A 21,120-nucleotide genomic window follows, 5' to 3' on the forward strand; every position below is an offset into this window, starting at 1 on the left:
AAAGGGCAGTCTCATTTAAACCAGATCCATTCCCATCTTGGAGGATACCTCTTGCAGCTCAATACTTCTGCAAGTCATGGTTCTCATAGTTTTGCTGTATGCAAGTGCTAGGGAGAAAATACGTTGGGGGGGCTGGTGCCAACATAATTTCTTTCTCCAGGATGAAAAATGTGTTGACTCCTCTCAAACGCTCTACCCCTCACACCTCTTCATCTTTCCTCATTCAAGAACCATCCTGGAACCCATCCCAGTCACCTATGCACACACAGCCTCTCATAGGTTCTCTCTAAAACATCTGTGCCATGTGTTATAGCAGGGCTGTCCAAAATGTGGCCCGCGGGCCTCACGCTGCCCACAGTGCAATTATGTGGTCGACCAACAAGCATAGAAATTTACATAAATGCTTTAATAAACGAAGCTGAGCTACTGCAGAGCTCTCACTAAAATGGCAAATCAAAATATGTTATCTGTTGTTTCAATAAAAACCTAAGGTTGGACAGCCCTGTGTTATAGGACTGGTGTATCTTACAAGGGAGGGCTACCTATAGGAATCACTTGATCACAGATTTAGACCTTAGAGGTAATTGAATTTTCCTCATTTTACAGATGAGGAAACTGAGTTCTAGAGAGGTTAACTCTCCCGGGGTAATAAGTAGTTGAGGCAGGATTTGAAACTGAGATGAACATTAACTTTAAAAGATGGTGGGGGCTTGTTAAAATACTCTGCTTGCAGAAATATTTACTGCCTCAAATGTCAACCAACATGTAGCTGGCTTGCTATAAAAGAAGAAAACAATAAAAACACATCTTATTGCCTAAACAGCTTGATATAATGGAGAGAGCAGAGCTCAGAGTTCAAAAACCTTGGCTCAATTGGCTTTTACATTTACTAGATGGGTGACCTGGGGCTCAGTCTCAATATTTTTAATCTTTAAAATGAAGGTAATAGATACTTGAACTACCTACCTGACAGAGTTGTTGTGAAGAAAGCATTTTGTAAACCTACAAGTGTTACATAAATGTACACCATTGTTATACCCCGTGGGTGACAATGGGTACCATTACTGTTGACAACCTATTATAATTATTGCACGTGTAGGGCATGATGAGACATATTTAAGTATAAATTTGAGAAATTCAGTGAATTCTAGTTCTTTCTGTGCATTTCACTTTTTGGCGGGGAGGGGAGGAGAGGGAGGTATATTCTATTGGAGTTAATTTGGTATGAAATAAAAAGCACTAGATACTTGGGAGTAGGCATCTGTTCAACAGTAAACGACTGGTTTGAAGAAAAATGAAATGATTCATGGTGTTGCACTATGGTGCATTATTGGTGAGTTTTAATGTTGACACCACTTCTTCCTGGGTTCTGTTATACCCATGTGTTTCAGAAGTCATTGCACATTGTACTGAAGAGAAATTTTCAGTTAAATTAGCTGAACAATAATCCTTAAGAATGTTTAATTGTTCTGTGAATGAATAATAAAAATAATACATTGATATAGTGTTTTAAGGTTTGCAAAGTGCTTTACAAATACTTTCTCATTTTATCCTCCATGACAACCCTAGGAGGTAGGTGCTGTCATTATCTCTACTTTACATATGAGCAAACACAGATTAAGTGTTTTACCCAAGGTCACATAGCTAATAAGTGTGTCTGGATTTGAACTCTGGTCTTTTTGACTCTAAGCCCAATGCTTTATCCACTGCATTACCTAGTTTCCTCTCAATAACAAAGTAGTGTTTACTATATTTTTTAAAGGAACTGAATAGTTGTATTACATTAAATTTCCTCAGTTACAATGTTGGGGGTAAAATGCATGTTTTTGGGGGTGGAGGTAGAAGGAACATTCAGAAAAATTATAATTCAGTTACAATGAAGTTTACAGTTTACATGGAAAGATAATTTTAGAATATGTGGATAGTTCATTCTCAGTCCAACAGGGCCCAAGCTTTGTTAATGTTTCCTTGAGACTTCAGGCTTTGCTATTCATCACATTTGCTAAGGCTGTGGCCACTTGTTAGCTACTGAGGTTGTTTGATGAAATACTCTTCTCCTGGCCAAAAGCATACTATATTTTAGGCCTAATACTAAGCAATGAGGATACAATTCTCAAAGTAAATATTAATTGCCCACTATATCATTAAGGTGGGAAAGATCTTCTCATTTACTGATTGCCTTTATACCCACAAGGAACTTACATTCTGATTGAGAAAGGAAACATATAGGAAGGTGGTGAACCCTCTTTTTGCAGGTCTTTGGTGAACTTTACTTGACTGCCCCAGGTTTAACCACCTATATTTTGTTTTCCTACTCACTTCCTTGTCATGTGTTTCTCCTCCCTTACTGCTTCTACATTCCATGATCAACTTCCTTATGCCTGTTGCCTAGTCATATCATCTCCCTAACCCAACTGAACCGATGACCAGGTTTGAATGGCTGTGCTCCAATAAATGACCTAGGCTGCATGGAGGCTAGGCCTATCAAAATGATTTTAAAAATTGTTTCTATCCATATAGAGTTCTCCACTCTAGCATGCCCAGTAAAAATAATTCCACCTCCATATTCATTGAAACAATATTAAAAAGGGAGACAGTACAAATTTGTCAGATGCCATTAGAATGGACCGATAGCTCATATGATGGACCAAAGCCGTTACTGTGTTATGATGAGAACAGCTCTCAGAGGACTTGGAGTCAGAAGGCCTAGGTTTGAGTCCCAGCTCTTCCACTTACAGCTCTTCCTGCAAGTGACCTTGCAGGAACCGCTTATCTTACTTTGGCCTTGGTTCGTCATCTGTAAAATGGGAATAAAATATCTGCGTTGTATACGTCAAAGGGTGTTGTGCAGAACATAGAGCTATAGATTCAGAAGTGGAAGGGATCTTAGCAGATGTTTAGTCCAACTCCTTCATTTTACAGATGAGGAGACAGGCTCAGAATGGGTCAGTTACTTGGCCAAAATAATTCAGATACTCTACAAGACATTAAGACAGTATTATATGAAAGCACAAATAAAGCTCTATAAGACCTTTGTAAAATATAAAGCGGGCATCTAGGTGGTGCAGGGGCTAGAGTTCCGTGCCTGAAGTCAGGAAAACTCATCTCTATGAGTTCAAATGTAGCCTCAGACACTCACTACCTACGTGACCCTGGGCAAGTCACTTCACCCTATTTGCCTTTGTTTCCTCATCTGTAAAATGAGATGGAGAAGGAAATGGCAAACCATTCCAGTATCTTTACCAAGAAAACCCCAAATGGGGTTATAAAGAGTTGTACATGACTGCAACGACTGAACAACAACAACAAAAACCACAAAACACCATACAATGCCATTATTATAAACTTTTTAGAATCATCAGTCTCATTAGGTTAGTTACAGTAGTGTGCTGTGAGAATTAGGACAAGCAATAATTTTGATATGATTTCATCTTGTGAAAATAGTGCCCTTCTATTGACCCCACTCATAACCTGTGAGCTTGAACAGATGAAACCAGATTGCATTGCTTTCTCTACCTTAGTTAATTATTTGTTGGTTGAATGCTAGATTTTATCCCATATATGCATTTGCTCTTCTTGTTTTCATTTCGGTAGGTTTTAATAATCGTTATTACTCCAAGGAAATGCTCAAAAGTTGCATTTATTAAAAGAACACACTGAAATGATTGTTCAAGATATCACAGTGGCTGTTGATGTGGAAAATTCGAGCTTCTGCTGAAACAGGATTATCCACAGTGAAACACGAAGGAAAGTGTGGTTGAAAATGAAAACAACCCCGATAATTGACAAAGTATTGCTGCAAAGCAACCTAATTAATCCTCAGAAAATAAAGACCTTCAGAGTGATCTGGCAGCTGGAAGGATTGTTATTGATTTGCATGTGGAGTAGATGCCTAAAGTTGGAAGAACTGCAAGAAGACCAGTAAACAAAAACAATCATTACTATAAAGAAAACAAAAAGTTTGTTCTTGACAAGAAAATGCAAAGACAAAGGGTGGAGTGCTGAAGATTGGAAAAAGATAAATATACTGGGGATACAAAGAAAGGCAGAGATCAGGCTCTGCTCTCAAAGAGCTTGCAGTTGGATGGAGGAGACAATGTGCAAACAACAATGAACGAGTAAGATAAAGACAATATTAATTGGGGATAGTCTCAGAAGGAAGGCACTAAGATTAAGAGAGGGGAAAAATTTCTTGAAGAAGATGGGATGTTAGCTGAGGCTTTAAGGGAGCAAGGGAAACCAGGAGGTGGAGATAAGGAGGATGAAAGTTTCAGGAATAGGGAATAGCTAGTGAAAATTGCTAGAGCGAGGAGGTGGAGGCCAATGCCAGTGCAAAGTACAGCGAGGAAGGGGCCTGGTTATGAAGGACTTTGAAAGCCTGGAAGAGCATTTTATAGCTGATCCTGGAGGTAATGGGGAGTTACTGGAGGGGATTGGAGTTTACCAAACAGGGCATTGACATGGTCAGACCTGTGCATTTGGAAACTTAATTTGACAGCTGAGTAGAGGGTGGATTAGAGAGAGGAGATACTTGAGGTAGGGAGAGCAATGAATAAACTACTGCAATAGTCCAGACATGAGATAATGAGGGACAGTACTAGGGCAGTGACAGTGATCAGAGAATGGGGCATATACAAGAGATGTGATGATGTTATTGTTCATCCTTTGAAGACATGAATATTCTTATCAGATTATAGAGCATCCTCTCAAATTCTTTTTAACATTTTAAATGAAGATTTTTTATTTTTAGCTTACAACACTGAGTTCTGCATGTTTTTGAGTTCCAGGTTTTCTTCCCCTCCCTCCCCTTCTCCCTTCCCCCCCAAGATGGCATGGAATCTCATATATCTTCTACATATACCTTCGCATTAAACTTATTTATACAATAGTCAAGTTGTAAAGAAGAATTGTGACCAATGGAAGGAACCATGAGAAAGAAGAAACAAAACCAAAAAAAGAGGAAAAAAAGAGAGAGCAAATAGTTTTCTTCCATCTGCATTCAGATTCCATAATTCATTCTCTGGATGTAGATAGCTCTTTCCATCATGAGTCCTTTGGTCTTTGAACCTTGTACTGCTGAGAAGAGCCAAGTCTATCGTAGTTAGTCATCACAGAATCAATGTTCCTGTGGTTATGTACAATATTCTACTGGTTCTGCTCTGCTCACTCAGCATCATATCATATAGGTCTTTCCAGGTTATTATGAAGTCCGTATCTTCCCCATTTCTTATGCACAATAGTATTCCGTTACATTCATACACCACAACTTGTTTAGCCATTCCCCAATTGATGGGCATACCCTTGATTTCCAATTCTTTGCTACCACAAAAAGAGCTGCTATAAATATTTTTGTACATACTGTCCATTTCCCACTTGTGTTATCTCTTTGGGATACAGCCCTCGAAGTGGTATTGCTGGGTCAAAGGGTATGCACATTTTTATAGCCCTTTGGGAATAGTTCCAAATTGCTCTCCAGAATGTCTGGATCAGTTCACAACTCCACCAGTAATGTAACAGTGTTCCAATTTTCCCACATCCTCTCCAGCATTTATCATTTTCCTATTTTGTCATGTTAGCCAATCTGACAGGAGAGATGTGGTACCTAAGAATTGTTTTGATTTGCATTTCTCTAATCAATAGTGATTTAGGGCATTTTTTCATATGCCTATAGATATCTGCCTTTTCATATCCTTTGACCATTTCTCAATTGGGGAATTTGAAATAAATGGGTTTTTTTGGCGGGGGGAGGGCAGGGCAATTGGGGTTAAATGACTTGCCCAAGGTCACATAGCTAGTAAGTGTGTCAAGTGTTTGAGGCAGGATTTGAACTCAGATCCTCCTAACTCCAGTGCCAGTGCTCTCTCTATTCACTGTGCCACCTAGCTGCCCCTCAAATGTTTCTTTGTTGGGGGGGATAAAAAATACCACTGGGCCTGGAAATCTTGTTCCTTTTGAGGGAATGGTGAACTCTGATAAATACATTTATATACAGAGAAGCAGAAGTGTTCTAGAATTAAAAAAAAGGCCTAATGAGATCTAGAATACTGTAACATGACATTGCACCAGACCACACATCATGAAAAGTTAAGAAAATTAACCAAATGATGGCAATAAACACAATTGAGTGGCCTAAGAACTGATCTATTTTAAACTTTGAAGAAAACTTGTTGGCTATAATCAAGACTAGACTTGAGAAAATGACTATTCATCAATAGGACACTTAATATCCAATGTGACAAAAGTGTGGTTTCATGATGAAGAATTAAAAAATATGTACCAAAATCTTGTGAACTCTATGACAAATTGTGTAAAAAATGATTGTTGCAAAAGGAGGATATTTTGCACATGACAAAATTTTTAAAGATGTAAAAATTTACAAGTCATTTTTTATTGGTTTCCATTTCATAGAAAACTAAGAAACAAAGTGATTGGCTGAAAGTCAAATAGCAAATCAACAACATAAACAGAAGGCGGATCTCATAGCAAAATCCACAGCTTTTGTCCTTTGCCTTGGAACAGAAAGCCATCAACTTGGTTCAAGAGCAATAAAGCTACCAAGTACGGCAGCCTAGACACCTAGTAGGGACTTAATCCAAAGGAATTCATTCCTCAAAAGTTTTAAGATATAAGTCAACAAATTTAATTATTTTATTTTGTCCCAAGTAATTTGCACAGCCAAGTATGAGCCTAAGTCTAGATACGAAGGTTAATAGCCAGCGGTGTATTTTATGTCAAAATGAATATAGGCACTTTGACCTATGGAATAGAATTTTTATCTAGATCTGGGTCTCTTGCTGAGTGTACTCTGTGGGTACTTGATAAATACGTATTGACTGCTGGAGCTTCGTTCCATGGATATTTTATTTCGTGTGAAACATAATCAAATGTCTTTAACAACTCTCCATTCCTCTGGAAGATTGCAAGATCAGAAACATTCTTAATGATTTTCTGGGGAAAATAATATATCTTGCTACAAAATTTAGCTTAGAGAAAAAAAGCAAAAACTTGAAGATATCAAACACCATGCTTATTTTTTTTAAGCACACAACAGTTTATTTGCAAAAGTGTAATGTTATGAGATACAGTATAACTAATGGAAATCAACCAATTTGATCATATTTTAATATATTATTCCAAATGCAATGCATTGTAGTTTAAAGCCCTGTGACATTAGTTCTAATATTATAGTAACAACTAACATTTCAGTTAATAAATAACTGTGAATATAGCCATATGTTCAGTTTATTTTCCTTAGTTTATCATGAATTACAATTTCGTTCTGACTTGGGTCATAAAAGTGATAAATACTTGTTTATACATTTTCATGCATTGCTTGCCTATTTAATTAATCCAGAAAAGCTTCTAAACACATATCATGGTGGGTTACACAAATTAGGTATATTCTCATCCTTTTGACTTGACACACATTTACAATGAAAGACGAATACTCTAACTTTGCTTAAATTTGATGTACACTACCAATACTGCATAGTTTATAATGTTTGATGTATTTTCTTCAAAAGCCCCAGACATTAGCAAAGTAGAGCTGCTAAGTTTTGATCTAGCACAAAATTTCTGTCATTTATTTCAAAGAAATATGGGTTTCAAAAAGCAATTCCATTTTTATCAACTGATAGGTAGCGCATACCTCCTCTGAGAAGGAAAGGTTGTCCAAAAGAAAAAGAGGAACACTGGATAATAGTAAGTCAAATCCAATGGACACTTGGCTACTAATATAGCAGTTGTTACTGTTGTCAGTATTGATAATGAGTATTTACAGCAATAAACCAGTAGGTACAGATTATTGACCAAGGTGGTTGAAGTTAGGGACATAGTGAAAATGGTCTCTGTTGGCCCTCCTAGTATTCTGTTGGATGGGTGTGGTAGGTTGTTCATTTTTTTCTGATTTTTTGTTTTTGTTTTTTTTTGGCAGGGCAATTGGGGTTAAGTGACTTGCCCAAGGTCACACGGCTAATACATGTGTTAAGTGTCTGAGGCTGAATTTGAACTCAGGTCCTCCTGACTCTAGGGCCGGTGCTCTACTCACTGCGCCACCTAGCTGCCCCTAGGTTGTTCATTTTTAAGCTCAGTGATTGTGATGGAAAAATGGTTGTTCAGAGCTGAGTGAGAATGGCAAGAGAGATGGCATTTGTACTGTCCATTCTGCCAAGCTCCTTTCTCATGTTGATCTGTTTCCTACCCTATAAACACAAGGTCTGGGCAGTTAACAAGCAATTCCTACTCTCATCTATTTTATTTTAGGAACTAAAGGGATGGAGCTTAGCTATTAAGTGGGATGGAGCCTCACAAAATCTCATATATCTATCATATACCTACAACCCTTCTAATCTATGATGGGTTTTCCTTAGCAGGGCCTGGACCCATTGGGCTTTCCTATCACTTTACCCGGAAAAGAAAGCTACAAACCATTTTAATTTTTTTCTTTACTTAAAGAGATCCTTCTCTTTAAGACACTAGACATGTCTTTAATAGTCAAGTTATAGAATGAATTGCCACAAACATTGACTAAAGTTATGTGTACATAATATATGAAAATATAAGTGCTAGAAGATGTATTTGAGATGAAGTGAGTTAAATTAATTTTATAATCTTTTTCCAAAGACAACTGTGTCTTTCTAATAATCTTCTCATCACCAAACTAGTTAGGAAAGACATAATTACTTTCTAGTGAAATGTTTTGGATATATGTATTGTGAAATACCATACATAATAATTTTCATTGGCTTTTATATTGATTGGATTATGGTCTGTGGAGATCAAACTGTGATCTGTTATGGCAAGAAAAGGGAGTATGTAAAGTTTATTTTAGCTTTTGAATGGAAAACTCCATTTTTGGATTTTCAGGCAATTTACCAATGACATTTTGCCAGTTTTCACAGCTTGAAAAGAATGCTATGATTGTGTGCCTGTACTGAAACGCTCCCTAGTTTTTGAGGTGAGATTAAGCTCCAAACAAATGAAGATCAGTATGGAGCAGAGGAAGGAATGCTGGGTTTGGAGCCAGAAGACCTGGGTGTGAATCCTGGCTTTTATATTAAAAAGCAAAGCAAAACAAAACAAAACAAAACTGTGTGATCTCGGGCCTTACTTTCTGAAAAATGAGGGAACTGACAATATGATCTCTAAGGTCCCTTCCAAATTTAAAATCTTATGAACCTAAATAACTCACTTTTATTCTACATTCTATCCCAATATTTCAAATCTCTGTTGAAATTCTGCATATGGTAGCCTTGGAACCTATCTATGCAACCCATACTGAAAGGAGATAAAGTGATTTGCTGAGAGTTACAGAGCAAAGTGACAGCAGTGATACAAATCATAGAAATATTGATTTTTGGTAGTCTATTATTTAACTACCAGTCAACACTTCCTTTTAGTGTAAAGGCTTAGTGAGGACTGTCTGAATACTTCTTTGATATCAGGCATGTTAGATGTGTTCTCCTTCCCATCCCCCACCTCCAAACCTTTGCTTTTTGTAACTTTTGACAAAATAAACAGATCTTCAGTAGAGAGGGTTATTTTACTATTCAGGGATGCCTGGGCTGTCTTTGTGCCTACAATTCTGTACTTTTCTGTTGTATATCCTTAAAGAGAAAGGTGAGGATCATTTTTATGGTCAGGCATAATTCCTTTGTGTTTTTACTAGTTTTTTCCTCTCTGATCTCTCTTCTGTATATCAGTCGGTAGTGCTCTCCTGGGACAGGCACTATGCACTTCATTAATAAAAAGAGATTAAAGGAAAAAGCCTCAGTCTCCTAACACACATGGATAATTTGGTGTCATCCACAAGGCAATAGACCCCTGCTGCAGAGATGTCATTAGAAAGGTACAATTTCATTACTTTTTACTGGCAGAGCCTTGAGTGAAATACAAAATATGTTACCTCATACGCAAAAAAATTATATCCCAACTCACAACTTATGTATTCATTTGCTTCATGCCTCTAAAATACTAGAATTTAAGAAAGACATTTTTATAGTTCTTACATTTGTAATATTTTCCCTTAAAAAGTCCCTTAAAAGCATGCCTTTATGAAATATTAAGCAAAACACATCTATTAAAACAAAATTATTTTTGTTTCCAAACCTCAAATGAAGTGTTTTGAAAACCAAAATCATGTACCACTTTTCTTCTTCTCTGATTTGACGAATGAAGTAGCCATGGTTGTATCTTTTATGCAGACAAAAGAGTGTATACAAATATAATGTAGAAGAATGTTGCTAAAAGTGATTGCCATCAGGAAAGTCATTATGATATAAAGTAGGTTTTTTTTTTAATGATGAAAGTGGGGAGGGAATCTGTTAACGCTTGCTGGTTAACCTAGTTTATCACTGAACCGGCTTATCTACTGATAATTCATAGCTGGGCCTATACTAGGAAAACACAACCACTGATGTTAAGCCTCTTTGACTGTGTAGTATTCAGGCATTTGGCATAGCAGCCAAACATAGCCCTCAGGTGACTTTCACACTTGACTCTATAGAAACCAGGACCAAGCAAGAAACTTGGAGCTGAAGAAGTGAATTATTGGCCAAGTAGAGCTCTACCCTTGGTGCTTGTCCCAAGGATGGTGCCTAGAACCTAGGCAGGGCCCATCACCAAATGCCAATGGCACTACCCAGCTGGCTGCATTGGCATTACCTTTCTCAGGCAGCCTTGCGGCTTTCCTAGCACCGAAGAGAATCAGGTTTAATAATGGTCCATTATCTCACTGCCACAGACACACAGCTGCCATTAACGCTAAAAAGTATTTCTCAGTTGGAGCTGTGCTTGGGAGAGGGGAGCTCTTGGTTATCAGTTATTTACAAGCTGCCCCTTGCAGTGATGGGTTTTTGCTTCACTTCTACTGGGTTTTGTTCAGTGAAATTGACACTTGTGGTTCTTTGTTTTAGACTAAAGCCTAAACAGTTAAAACTATATGAACTGGGGTTTCCAGAGAACTCGGTACTGACATAAGGCAAAAGCAAAAATGAATAGAAGCCATTTAAATGCACCCTTATAACAAAGAAATGAGTCTGTAATGAAAATCCATTAAATTTACTTGTGTTGGGTTATCCACAAATGAAAGGTCGGTCATGTAATCATCATTGCATGCCGAACATTCAGATGTTTTCCTTTTCATCTGGTCCTATTTTCTTCCTGAAGCCTCTTCTTTCTCAATTTCCCTTTGCCATAAGATATCACACTTGTAATGGTTATTATTCATTGATTGAATGAGAAATGAGAGGGACTTTCTTATCAATGAGACTGAGTAGGACTCTTTAACAAGACAAGTCTGGACCAATTAGTGTTTTTACCATGGACATGGCTTAGGTAAGCAGAGTTTATCTATCGATAATAGAATTATTAATATAATATTTCTGTTATCAAAAATATCTCTTATCTAATGGTTAAATATAGTTAACCAAAGTTAATGACAAACAAACAAACAAAAACCCCAGATTTTCCAATAAATTAAAAAGATAAGTGTGGTTAAAGTTGAGATGACATAAATGAACACACCACAGTTTATTTAAGTAAGTGCACTGAAAACAGATTAACCTTTGTTTCCTTTGATACCAGAATCCACATTTCCTTGATCTTATATTATTAGGTTGTAATATGGGAACATACTGATTCCCATAGGAGCCTGGGACTCATGGTGGGACTGAATTTCAATAGGTGAACCTCAAGATTTAGATGTTTGGTCAGGTGGACATAGAAATCAACATATGTGTATAGTATTTGAGAATGTCTCAACCTTAGATTTTTCAGATGGATCTTTATTTCAAAAGGAGGTGACATTTGCATTGTAAAAGATAGATACATGTAATATCAATTTAATAAGAACCATTTGCAATGACTCATCTACTTTTTTAAACCCCTGTTAAATATTATTTTGCAGGGGTACAGTTTTTTTTAAAGTTATTGCCTGGTGATATGGATGTGGTGGGGGTAGGGGAACATAAGTAATTCCTCCCTTGAGTTTGAGTCTGCGCCTTATTGTACATTACTATTGATGAATCTGCAAAGAATGTTCAATATAGTAAAATGGCCTAATTGGGGCTGACAACAGCCCATCATGTGTCAGAAGACCAATCTGATAAATATATGTCCATAGGCACTTCCCAGGCAAGTCTCAACTGTCAATCTGCACTTTAAACATCTATACTTTCAGTTCAGTATTGACTGCTAATAAATGAGGAAAGAAATAAACATTTATGTATATTCAGTTTGGGAGTATGCCTAGGCATACCCTTTAGAATTTGGAATCCACTGCAGGTCTCCTTCCTATCTTGGCAGAGAGAAGGAGGGATTTAACATTTAGAGACTGAGGCCTCTGACATAAAGGAGCCAAGAAATTGCTTCCTCCCTCGAAAATTAGAAGACCTGCGTGTGCCTGATTTATAACAAATCTGTTTCTTTAATGGGTGGAAGGAAATCTGAGGGGTCTTCTCTGCTTTCAGTGCCACTCGATAGTCATACTGAAGACAACACTTCACTGGATGGATCTTTCCCCTTCTTTTCATCCCCCCGCTCAATGTCAATTGTGTGCACTAATCCAGGTTTCAGGATCAAATCGTCGGTTTCTACCTGACTCCTGTTGTCATCCACCTCCATGTAGGTCCCTTTAGTTTGCTGAGAAGTCTTGCTGAAGGCCTCCTTAAACCGGCGTTTAAGTTCTACATCAGGACAGAAGACATACTCGTAAAGGCCACCAGCAAGGACAGCACCAATGATTGGTCCTACCCAGTAGATCTGCGGAAAGATGAAATAATAGAAAGCTGTTAAAAATTATTATTCCAAAAGAAAACAAAAAACATTTGAATGTAGGTTTTGGCTAGATTAGGGTTTATGTATTAGAAGAAAACTGAGCTGCATAGAAAATGTAAGGCATTACAATAATCCATCCCAAGCCATAGACCTCTGAGTAAATTTCTGAGAGGAAAACAAGAAAGAATCCTTCTTTCTTCCATTCCTCCTTTTTAAAAACCTCTTTTCGATTCTTTTCTTCCTGTTTTCTTAGTTCTCTAAAGTCAGAACACCTTTTCCTTGTCTGTATTGAAAAACCATACATATGTTATGAATTCTCCACTTGAACTTGAAATAAATACAAAAGAATTTCCAGGGGTGTTTTTATTCTTCCTTAGAGTTGCCAGTCTTTTACTGGTTTTCTCTGAGGTCATGTTCACAGTACAGACTTGACAATATCTGGATTTAGCTATAAAGCACCCCACTGAAAATTTACAGAAGGAAATGTGAGAAGAATAACTAGAGAAAGCTCCATTTTCACCTATGATTTTCCTGTTTTGATGAATTGGTTTTATTTGCAAATGTCATAATACTTTCATTCTTGTTCTTAATCAGAAATTGAATATTCTCAGTGCTTAGGTCTTTAAAAATACAGTAGTTAGCATTTAGATACCAATTTAAGGTTTTCAAAGTACTTCACAAATATCATTTTATGAGCTCAGAACAAGCCTGGGAGGCAGGTGCTATTATTTTTCTTATTTTAAAGATGAATAAATTGAAGCAGATAGAAGTTAAATGAGTCACCCAGGGTCACACAATTAGCACCACTTAACTTCCTCTTTAACAACGGGGTAACACATTTTCACCATAGTCTGAGTGATGGACAACCTTCATTTTTATCTGGAATGGGACATAAAAATCAACTTGCCAAAAGCTGAGATCATCTGGGGGTTAAAATTAAGATTTCTAATCAACTGGCATTCTCCCCTTAGAGAAAACATCAATGGTGGACTATTAAGCAATTTTTAGATACTTCTGTCTTTTTCTGAAAAGACATGGTCAAACGATGTTCACTAGAGTTCAGGAAAATTTTCTTTACATAGCTTTCTCACTGCAAAATACAAACCAAATTCCAACTTTAAGCTGTGACTGTAGCAAACACAGTTGATCAAACTGTGGGCATAGTGGCTGTAAGACTGGGTTCCTTATCTTGAACATGAAAAGAACTGTAAGCAAGTTTATTTTCTTTGTTCCCTATCAAAGTGTGAAATGAGAACCCTCCCCCAAATGTCTTTGCTCTTTGTTTCTTTGGTTAAAGACTCATTTGATTAGTAAGACTGATTGTATGTACAATCACTTTCAAAAAGGAGAACTGAGACGCTTAGCTGATTGCCCAAATACCTGTTTTTTGCATTTATGCAAAAAATAGCTTGATTTTGAGAAGTAGTTTTACGTATACCTATCTGTTTTTAGTTATAGTTTAAGTACAGTATCTATCTGTTTTTAGTTATACTAGATTTTTTCTTTGAAATGGATTTAAATATTGGTCTTTTTAAAAAAAATTCATTTTTTCACTTTGCCCTTGGGAAAGTTCTCAGGGGAACTTCCAACCAGTAATGGGCTTGGATTGTCAACACTAAAGAACAGAGTAAGATACAAAACAGAACAAATTCTTTAAATATGTATATACATATGTGTATGTATATATAGATGTGTATATATTTAAATAATTATGACTCTTAAAAAAGTTATGACTACTTTTACGTAACTTGCATAACTTTATCATCTACCTTCCTGATATTTATTCAAATTTCTATCCTCTGTATTATAGTGGGACTGATTGGATCAGGCACTACAGATAATCTTGCCTGGGATCAGTCTCTAAAACTGCTGCATTACCCTTTGGTTTTTCCAGACTTGTTGCAAGAGTCTACTCAAATAAAACTGATTTAAGTTAGAAAACAGAAAACCTTGTTGTCTTGAAGCACTACCAAGATATTAATTATTTAGGCACCAAACCGAGCATACTCCTTAATCTCACATAGATTATATATGTTCACAAATGTGTATATATATATATATATGTTATATATGTATATATTTTCTATTTCTGTGATAACAGTTAAGTTATATTATATATTCTATGTGATCTGCTTGCTGTTGGGATGCTTCCAGTTCCCATACGATTAGTTAGATTTATGCTTTGGTAAACAAAGAAGCTAGCCTGGACAATGTTTTTAAGTTCATGGCTTTCCAAAGGTATGCTTTCTTGCACTGATGAGCAGGATTTGTTTTCATTTACTTGAGAAACTAACCCGCCCTACTCTCTCACTTTTTAATTTGCTTCAAATAGGCCACCTACATGTATGCACTAAATTCTGCCACACAGCCTATCGCACACAGTACAAAAAGCAGGACATTTATAAGATCCTTCCTGCAGGCATAGAACAGATGTAAGATGGGATGTTTTGCAGCAGATCTGTGCTAGTATTTCCCTCGTCTTTATGGAAGGTGCCATAAAAAGGAAAAAATACAACAACAAACAAATGAGAAACAAGCGATTGGTCATTGTTCTCAGCTATAAGGAGGTAATAACAATAATAGACACATTTACCCAGTGGTTTTCCCAGTTTCCCATGATAACAGCAGGTCCAAAAGATCGGGCAGGGTTCATGCTGGCACCAGTGTAATTGATCTATGGGAAAAATGAAATCAACTTCAGGCATTATTAAAACAGGATTACTACTAGCGTTATTCACTGCCACTTGATACTATTAGCCAGCCCATTTGGAGATTTCTAGTTATTGGTAGGTATATCAACATTCCTTATGACTGAATTAACAAAATTATCCCTTTAAAATGAAGAAATAGTAAGTTAAATCCTAAACAAGTATAGCTGTTAAACACACCTTCAGCCTCGTTCTAAGGAGAAGAAAAATGAAATGCATCAATTATTTAAACAGAGTTGGAAACTTACAGCAAATAAATGTCCAATTGCCACGGAAATTCCAATTGCTAAAGCTATTGAACCAGTGACATCAGTTCGTTTTGAATCACAGCTGGCAAAGATAGTAAACACCAACTGAAATGTGATTATCAACTCCACCAGGAGCCCATGACCAGCTGTAAGATTTCCATGGACCTAAAAAGAGAAAAATAATACCTCCTTAGAAGTATGCATCTTATATAACAATATATAAATGCAAATAGCATATTTCATGAGGGTTAAAGGTGGTGGTTATACTTGAGATTTTTTTTTAATTGCGAGGAGAAAAAAAAACAGAATACATTTCTATTCATTTTGGCAGTTAGAGGCAATTTCACAATGACCAAATGGAACTCATATTCAATGCCCACTCCTACAAAGGAAGTCAGTTTTTCTGGTGCTGAACTTAAACTTATAAGCCATTTTTTGAGAGTATTGTAATTTCATAATGCGATTAGAACTTCATTAATTAGGTTTAAATTAATTAATTTCTATTTCAATTAAATTTTAAGCAGTGTGAGGCTCTAGTGGATTTTTAATCAGCTGTGGTGCTGAGCTAACAAATGATATTCCTTATCAGCTTAGAACAAAGCCGGGATGTAAACACGAATACTTTTTGTAAAAGAAACATAATATTCTAATGGAAATGAAACTAAATTCTTCCCACAAATTTCTTCCTCCATCCCCTATCTAAAGAATATATGTTAAGAAACAAGTCATAACCAAAATCTATAGTCAGTAGAAAAAATGGGGATGGTGAAGATAGAGGGGAAAATGATACCTTTTGATACATCTGAATTCAGCAGTGTTTTAAATCACTTAATAACCCCCAAAGATTTCATATTGATACTGTCAGTTTTCCGGAATACTTTCTCGCCCATTTTAATAATTATCTAGGTTCCCCAATGAATAGGATATTTGCTGGGACTAAATTAGCCACTTTGGGTGGCTGCTAAGGTTTCATTTAGCAGAGTCAACACCATCAACTTCAGAGTCTTGGTTTAAAAGTAAGAGTGAAAGTTGTTACCGTGGTAACTCCTAAGCCTCCCACCACACTGGGAGGTGTGACAAGGTAGAGGATCCCTGCCCCGATGATAGCACCTAGGCACTGAGCAGCAATGTAGAAGACAGATTTAGCAAGGCTGATCTTCCTCGTGCACACCATAGCCACAGTCACAGCAGGATTGATATGGCCTCCACTAATATGTCCAAAGCACTGGACCATAGTTGCAATGCTGAGTCCGAAACAGAGGGAGATAAGGACCAGGTCTACTGGTAAAGGCTTCTCTGTTCCACCCCAGTTGATGGTAGAACCCAAGCTGAGGAGAACAAAAATAAGCATGGCCAAAAACTCAGCAGCCACAGCTTTCCAGAAAGGCTGAGTCCATACTCCTTTGAATGCCACCATGATGCTCTCACGTTTACACAGAGGTCCACACTTACTGAAAAAGAGGAAAATAAGCCTGAATCAGAAGCCAGTAAGTTAGTCTGTGTTTTACTGCTAAGTTTTATAACTATAATTGGCAGGTCCTCCAGTGATGCTGAGTGTGGTAGGGAGGAGTTAGCAAAGGTTATTTGCATAGCAATAAAGAAATCCTCTAATATTGGAGAAAATCTCTTTAATTTTCAAGTTGATCTCCTAGGTAACTAGATGTCATGTATACTTATATTTACATACATACATGTGTATCATTAACAATCATCACATTTTAAAAGGAAATTCTTTAAATTGATCCCTGAAAGGAAGTGCATAATGAAATTCTTTGAAATACATATTGAAATTGATTTATCCTATTGGCTTTCTATCAGATTAAGTTTTATTCTCTCTGTCTTAAGGCCATAGACAATCGTGGACACAAAGCAGAAAGTCTTTTTCAGCTATTTTTTTCATTGTTTCCTCGAAAAGATTCTGAAAATGGACTCAGAGGTCATTCTTTTTTCCTCTCTCTAGTGACCCCAGATTAAGAGAGAGCCTGCTAGGAAGGCAGAAATTCGAGACCTCTGTCTCTTGCTGCAGAAACACCTCAGCAGGCAAATTAGGAGTGAAAACAAATCACAAAGTGAGTGTTCTCTCAGTTTGCAGCGATGTGAACAGAATCAGACTGAGCTCTAGACAAGCCATTCCCTCTCCCTCTCTTTGAACCTGGAGCAGGATTACAGTAAATTGAAGGCAGGAGGAATTCGCTAATTGGTTGCCAACCCACGAGTCACAAAGAGTGTCTTAGTGAAGCCAGATCTGAAAGAAGAGTTCCGTGAAGTATCATCTCCGGAACAAAGCACAGGGGGTGCAGAATGAAGCCCTTGGAGAGAGAGCCTCTCTGGATTGGTAGGAAAGCAGCCTATTCCCCCAAAGGGGCCACCAGGAGCCCAGGCAGAGTCCAAAGGTCTGAATAGAGTGTTTTTTCAGGACCGAGACTACTAACACACCAGGACGCAACTGGGGGGTTGAGAGGAGGGGGCAATGCCATGCTTGATGTTTCACCCCTGCCACCCCTCCCTTCGGGGCTGGAGGAGTCAGGGGTAGGGAAGGGTTGCTAGTCAATGACCTTGAATGGGTGCAGAGAGCATTTTAGGGTGAATTTCTCCCTGGAATTTTCATTTGTTGCTCTACGGAGGGGCCATTCAAGGGGCTTCTTCCCGCCCTGTGCTAAATCTTTTCTATTGCCCTGGGTTTATGCAAGGATGCAATGGTCCACTTGGAGGTCCGCGCCCGCCTGTCCCTCAGTGACCCTTCTCTCACTTGCAGGGAGGAGGGAGAAGCAGCCAATAGGATGACACCTGAGCTAGGCAAAGGGGAGCTGCCTCTGAGAGACAGAGGCAGGAGGAACCGGGGCTCTTTGAAGGGGGCGTGGCGCTAAGGGCTCCGGGAAGCTGCGTTGCGGCGTGGAGTGGAGGTGGGGGAGTAGGGAGCAATTAGTAGCAGCTTTCCCTTGCTACTCTCTTTTCAGCTCCTGATTGCCTGACCAAGGGCACTGACCCAAGTCCTGTCCTTCCACTTTTCCCTTTTCCACTCCCTTTTGGGTAAGGGGAGACAGGATGAAGTGCTAGCTTCCCCATAGGCTCGCATGTCGACAGGACTTAATGGGAGACTTTTCCCACCAACGGCCCTAGAACTACATAAGGGACATAAAAATATAACCGAGTGTGTGTTTGCCCCTGGGGCAATGCTCCCAAATGGTCTGGTGTGGTTGTGTGCTGCACCCCACAATTGCCCTAGGGACATCTATCGAGGCTTTAGCATTTGTGGGTAAAGCCCTTTGAAAAAAGAGGGCCAAAATCATTGAGTAGGCAATGCAGAAGCAATCTCAGAGTGGGAGAGAGACATTTCCCTGGGGACAGGTCTGCAGTGTGGCCCAAGGGTTCTCACCACCCAGAACAAGGTTGAGGTTGAGGCAAGACAGCTAAGTTAGCACTTTTGCAGGACAGAATTACTTCTTAAGCAGAGCCCATCCACCAATGCATTCCTTAGCAATCAGGTCATCCTCTCCCTACCCACCCTAGCCCTCACGTCCCATACCCTATTTTCTGTCCTGGGGCTCTAAAAAGGAAACTGCCTTTGACATTTTAGGATCCATCTCACAGCTCAGTTTTTGGGTTGAGTTGATGTTTTGAGGTCAGAGGTAGGAAAGTAAAAAACACTGGCCTCCTGTCACAAGATAAAGGAGGAGTTACTGTAAGAGAAACAGCAGGGGGGTACCCCAAGCTTTTTTTGCTTAGCTGAACTTGTCTAAGTGACATATGTAATTAGACATGACCCCAACTGGGAAATGAATGACTTGTAGCAACCCTGTAAACTAAGACCTATAGAAGCAAATAGCAGCTTTATGATATTAAGCAAGCAAATAAACAAAACAAAAAAAAGGTTTTCAAAAGTACCCCCACAGAAGCCAAGAGAAGGGGTAGGGAAAGAAGTAGGGCAACCTAACTCACAAACCAAAAAAAGTGGAGAGGTTCTGCCCTGGACTTACCAGTGGGCAAAGGCCCTAGTGATGATGGTAAAGGGGGATGCTATCGGCGCTGTTGGTCTTTAACTTTGCACGGAGGAAGGAGAGAGATTCAGAAGTTAGAAGAATTAGAAAAGGGAGGGAGAAAAGAAGAGAAGTCAGGGAAGCAGGGTGAGCAGGAAGTTTTTTTTTCTTTTAGCTAAGCAAAAGAAAAGGATCTCATGAGAAAACACAAGGGGGAGGAGGTGCCTAAAGAAAGGGCCCACCTCTCTGGCTAAACCTCAGTGGATCTCTCCCTCCCCCAATTCCCCAGGTTCTCTCTGCTTCCTTCTCTCTCCTAGCACCTGCGTGCCTCCCCAGAGACCTAGTCCAGAAACTTTGTTGTTTCTTATATTTTTCATCTGTGCCATCCGTAGAAACCACAAACAAATGAACATCTTTTAAACTATTTTTTTTTTAGTCTTTCCTGTGAAACCTACTAGGATTTGTCTTACTCCAGGGCTGAGCCAGAAGCTTCGTTCCCTTGTGAACCCCAACATTACAAAGCAACATACGTCTCTAATGTAACAAGTGTTCAGACTAGCTACCCCTCTAGTTCCTATTCATTGCCCCCCCAGTTCCCTTAAATGACTCCCACTCTTTGGAAATGCACCAACACAATTTGTTTTGTTTCTTTTGCTCTAGAACAAAGCAGGGTTTGTTGATGTGAACGGGTTTTACTGAGTTGTGCACTTTACTTTCTAACTGAGCACCAAGCTTGCTTATCTAGTCCAATCCATTTGGGGGCAACTGAACACCTGGGTGAGTAACTTTTCTGAGCAAAGATACTGCTGATAGGTTTGCCTCCATAGGGTACTTTCTCTATGTTTCCACAGGTCCATTCCCTAATTGTGATTTATTTAAAAGCATCTTCGCTCTCTCTCTCCCTCTGTTCTTTGTACCTCTCTAATAAATACTTCAAGCACCCAGATCTAAAAGAACAACCCACATACTAAGGATTCTATATATCCAGATTCTATCTGAGATTCCAGGTGTTTGTATTAAAACACAAGAGCCCTCAGCTTGGCAGCCTTTTACATTGTGCTCCCTTAAGGAAAACAAGGTACTTACCCCCAACGCCTTGATGCTGGTCTGTCACTCATTCCTTCCTTGGATAGAGTGCACGGGAGGCAGCCCTCTAATAGCTCAGACTACAGCACTGAGTGCACTCGGAGTCAGATTACTGCAACTTGTCTGATTGGGTTTTTGGAGTGTAGGGGTGGAAAGATTTTGAACCATGTGGCAATCACTAAGTTATATTTGAACTTGAAATAACTTTTCCTTACCTGATCACTATGAACCCAGAGCATTTCAGGAATAGGAAACATACATACATCTACATCTATACATATATATATATATATACATCTATATATATATATGCATAATATTTCAGTT

General features: G+C 38.4%; 1 protein-coding gene across 2 annotated transcripts; it reads right to left on the reverse strand.

Annotated features, from left to right (window-relative positions):
- Window positions 1-7,027: 7,027 nt before the first annotated feature.
- On the reverse strand, window positions 7,028-20,904 carry AQP4 (aquaporin 4). Of its 2 annotated transcripts, none has more exons than XM_036740787.1 (5): window positions 20,794-20,904; window positions 16,767-17,181; window positions 15,731-15,895; window positions 15,368-15,448; window positions 7,028-12,759 (listed from the first exon to the last, which is right to left on the reverse strand). In XM_036740787.1, exons 1-5 carry the CDS (start codon window positions 20,823-20,825, stop codon window positions 12,481-12,483), a joined length of 972 nt encoding a protein of 323 aa, XP_036596682.1. In that variant the 5' UTR covers window positions 20,826-20,904; the 3' UTR covers window positions 7,028-12,480. The 2 variants fall into 2 exon arrangements, with proteins under 2 accessions (XP_036596682.1, XP_036596683.1); XM_036740788.1 differs by lacking the exon at window positions 20,794-20,904 and adding an exon at window positions 19,708-19,760.
- Between the last annotated feature and the right edge of the window lie 216 nt (window positions 20,905-21,120).

The sequence above is a fragment of the Trichosurus vulpecula genome, chromosome 1 (genome assembly GCF_011100635.1).
Source record: "Trichosurus vulpecula isolate mTriVul1 chromosome 1, mTriVul1.pri, whole genome shotgun sequence".
Lineage (NCBI taxonomy): Eukaryota > Metazoa > Chordata > Mammalia > Diprotodontia > Phalangeridae > Trichosurus > Trichosurus vulpecula.

Bases quoted from the DNA above. Each gene is read 5' to 3' on its own strand.
- AQP4 (XM_036740787.1), bottom strand. From the start codon at position 20,825: ATGAGTGACAGACCAGCATCAAGGCGTTGGGG. The intron at 15,896-16,766 runs GTAACAACTTTC...TTCTCTTTTTAG, and splicing joins GAGGCTTAGGAGTTACCACG to GTCCATGGAAATCTTACAGC. The intron at 15,449-15,730 runs GTAAGTTTCCAA...TTTTTCCCATAG, and splicing joins CAATTGGACATTTATTTGCT to ATCAATTACACTGGTGCCAG.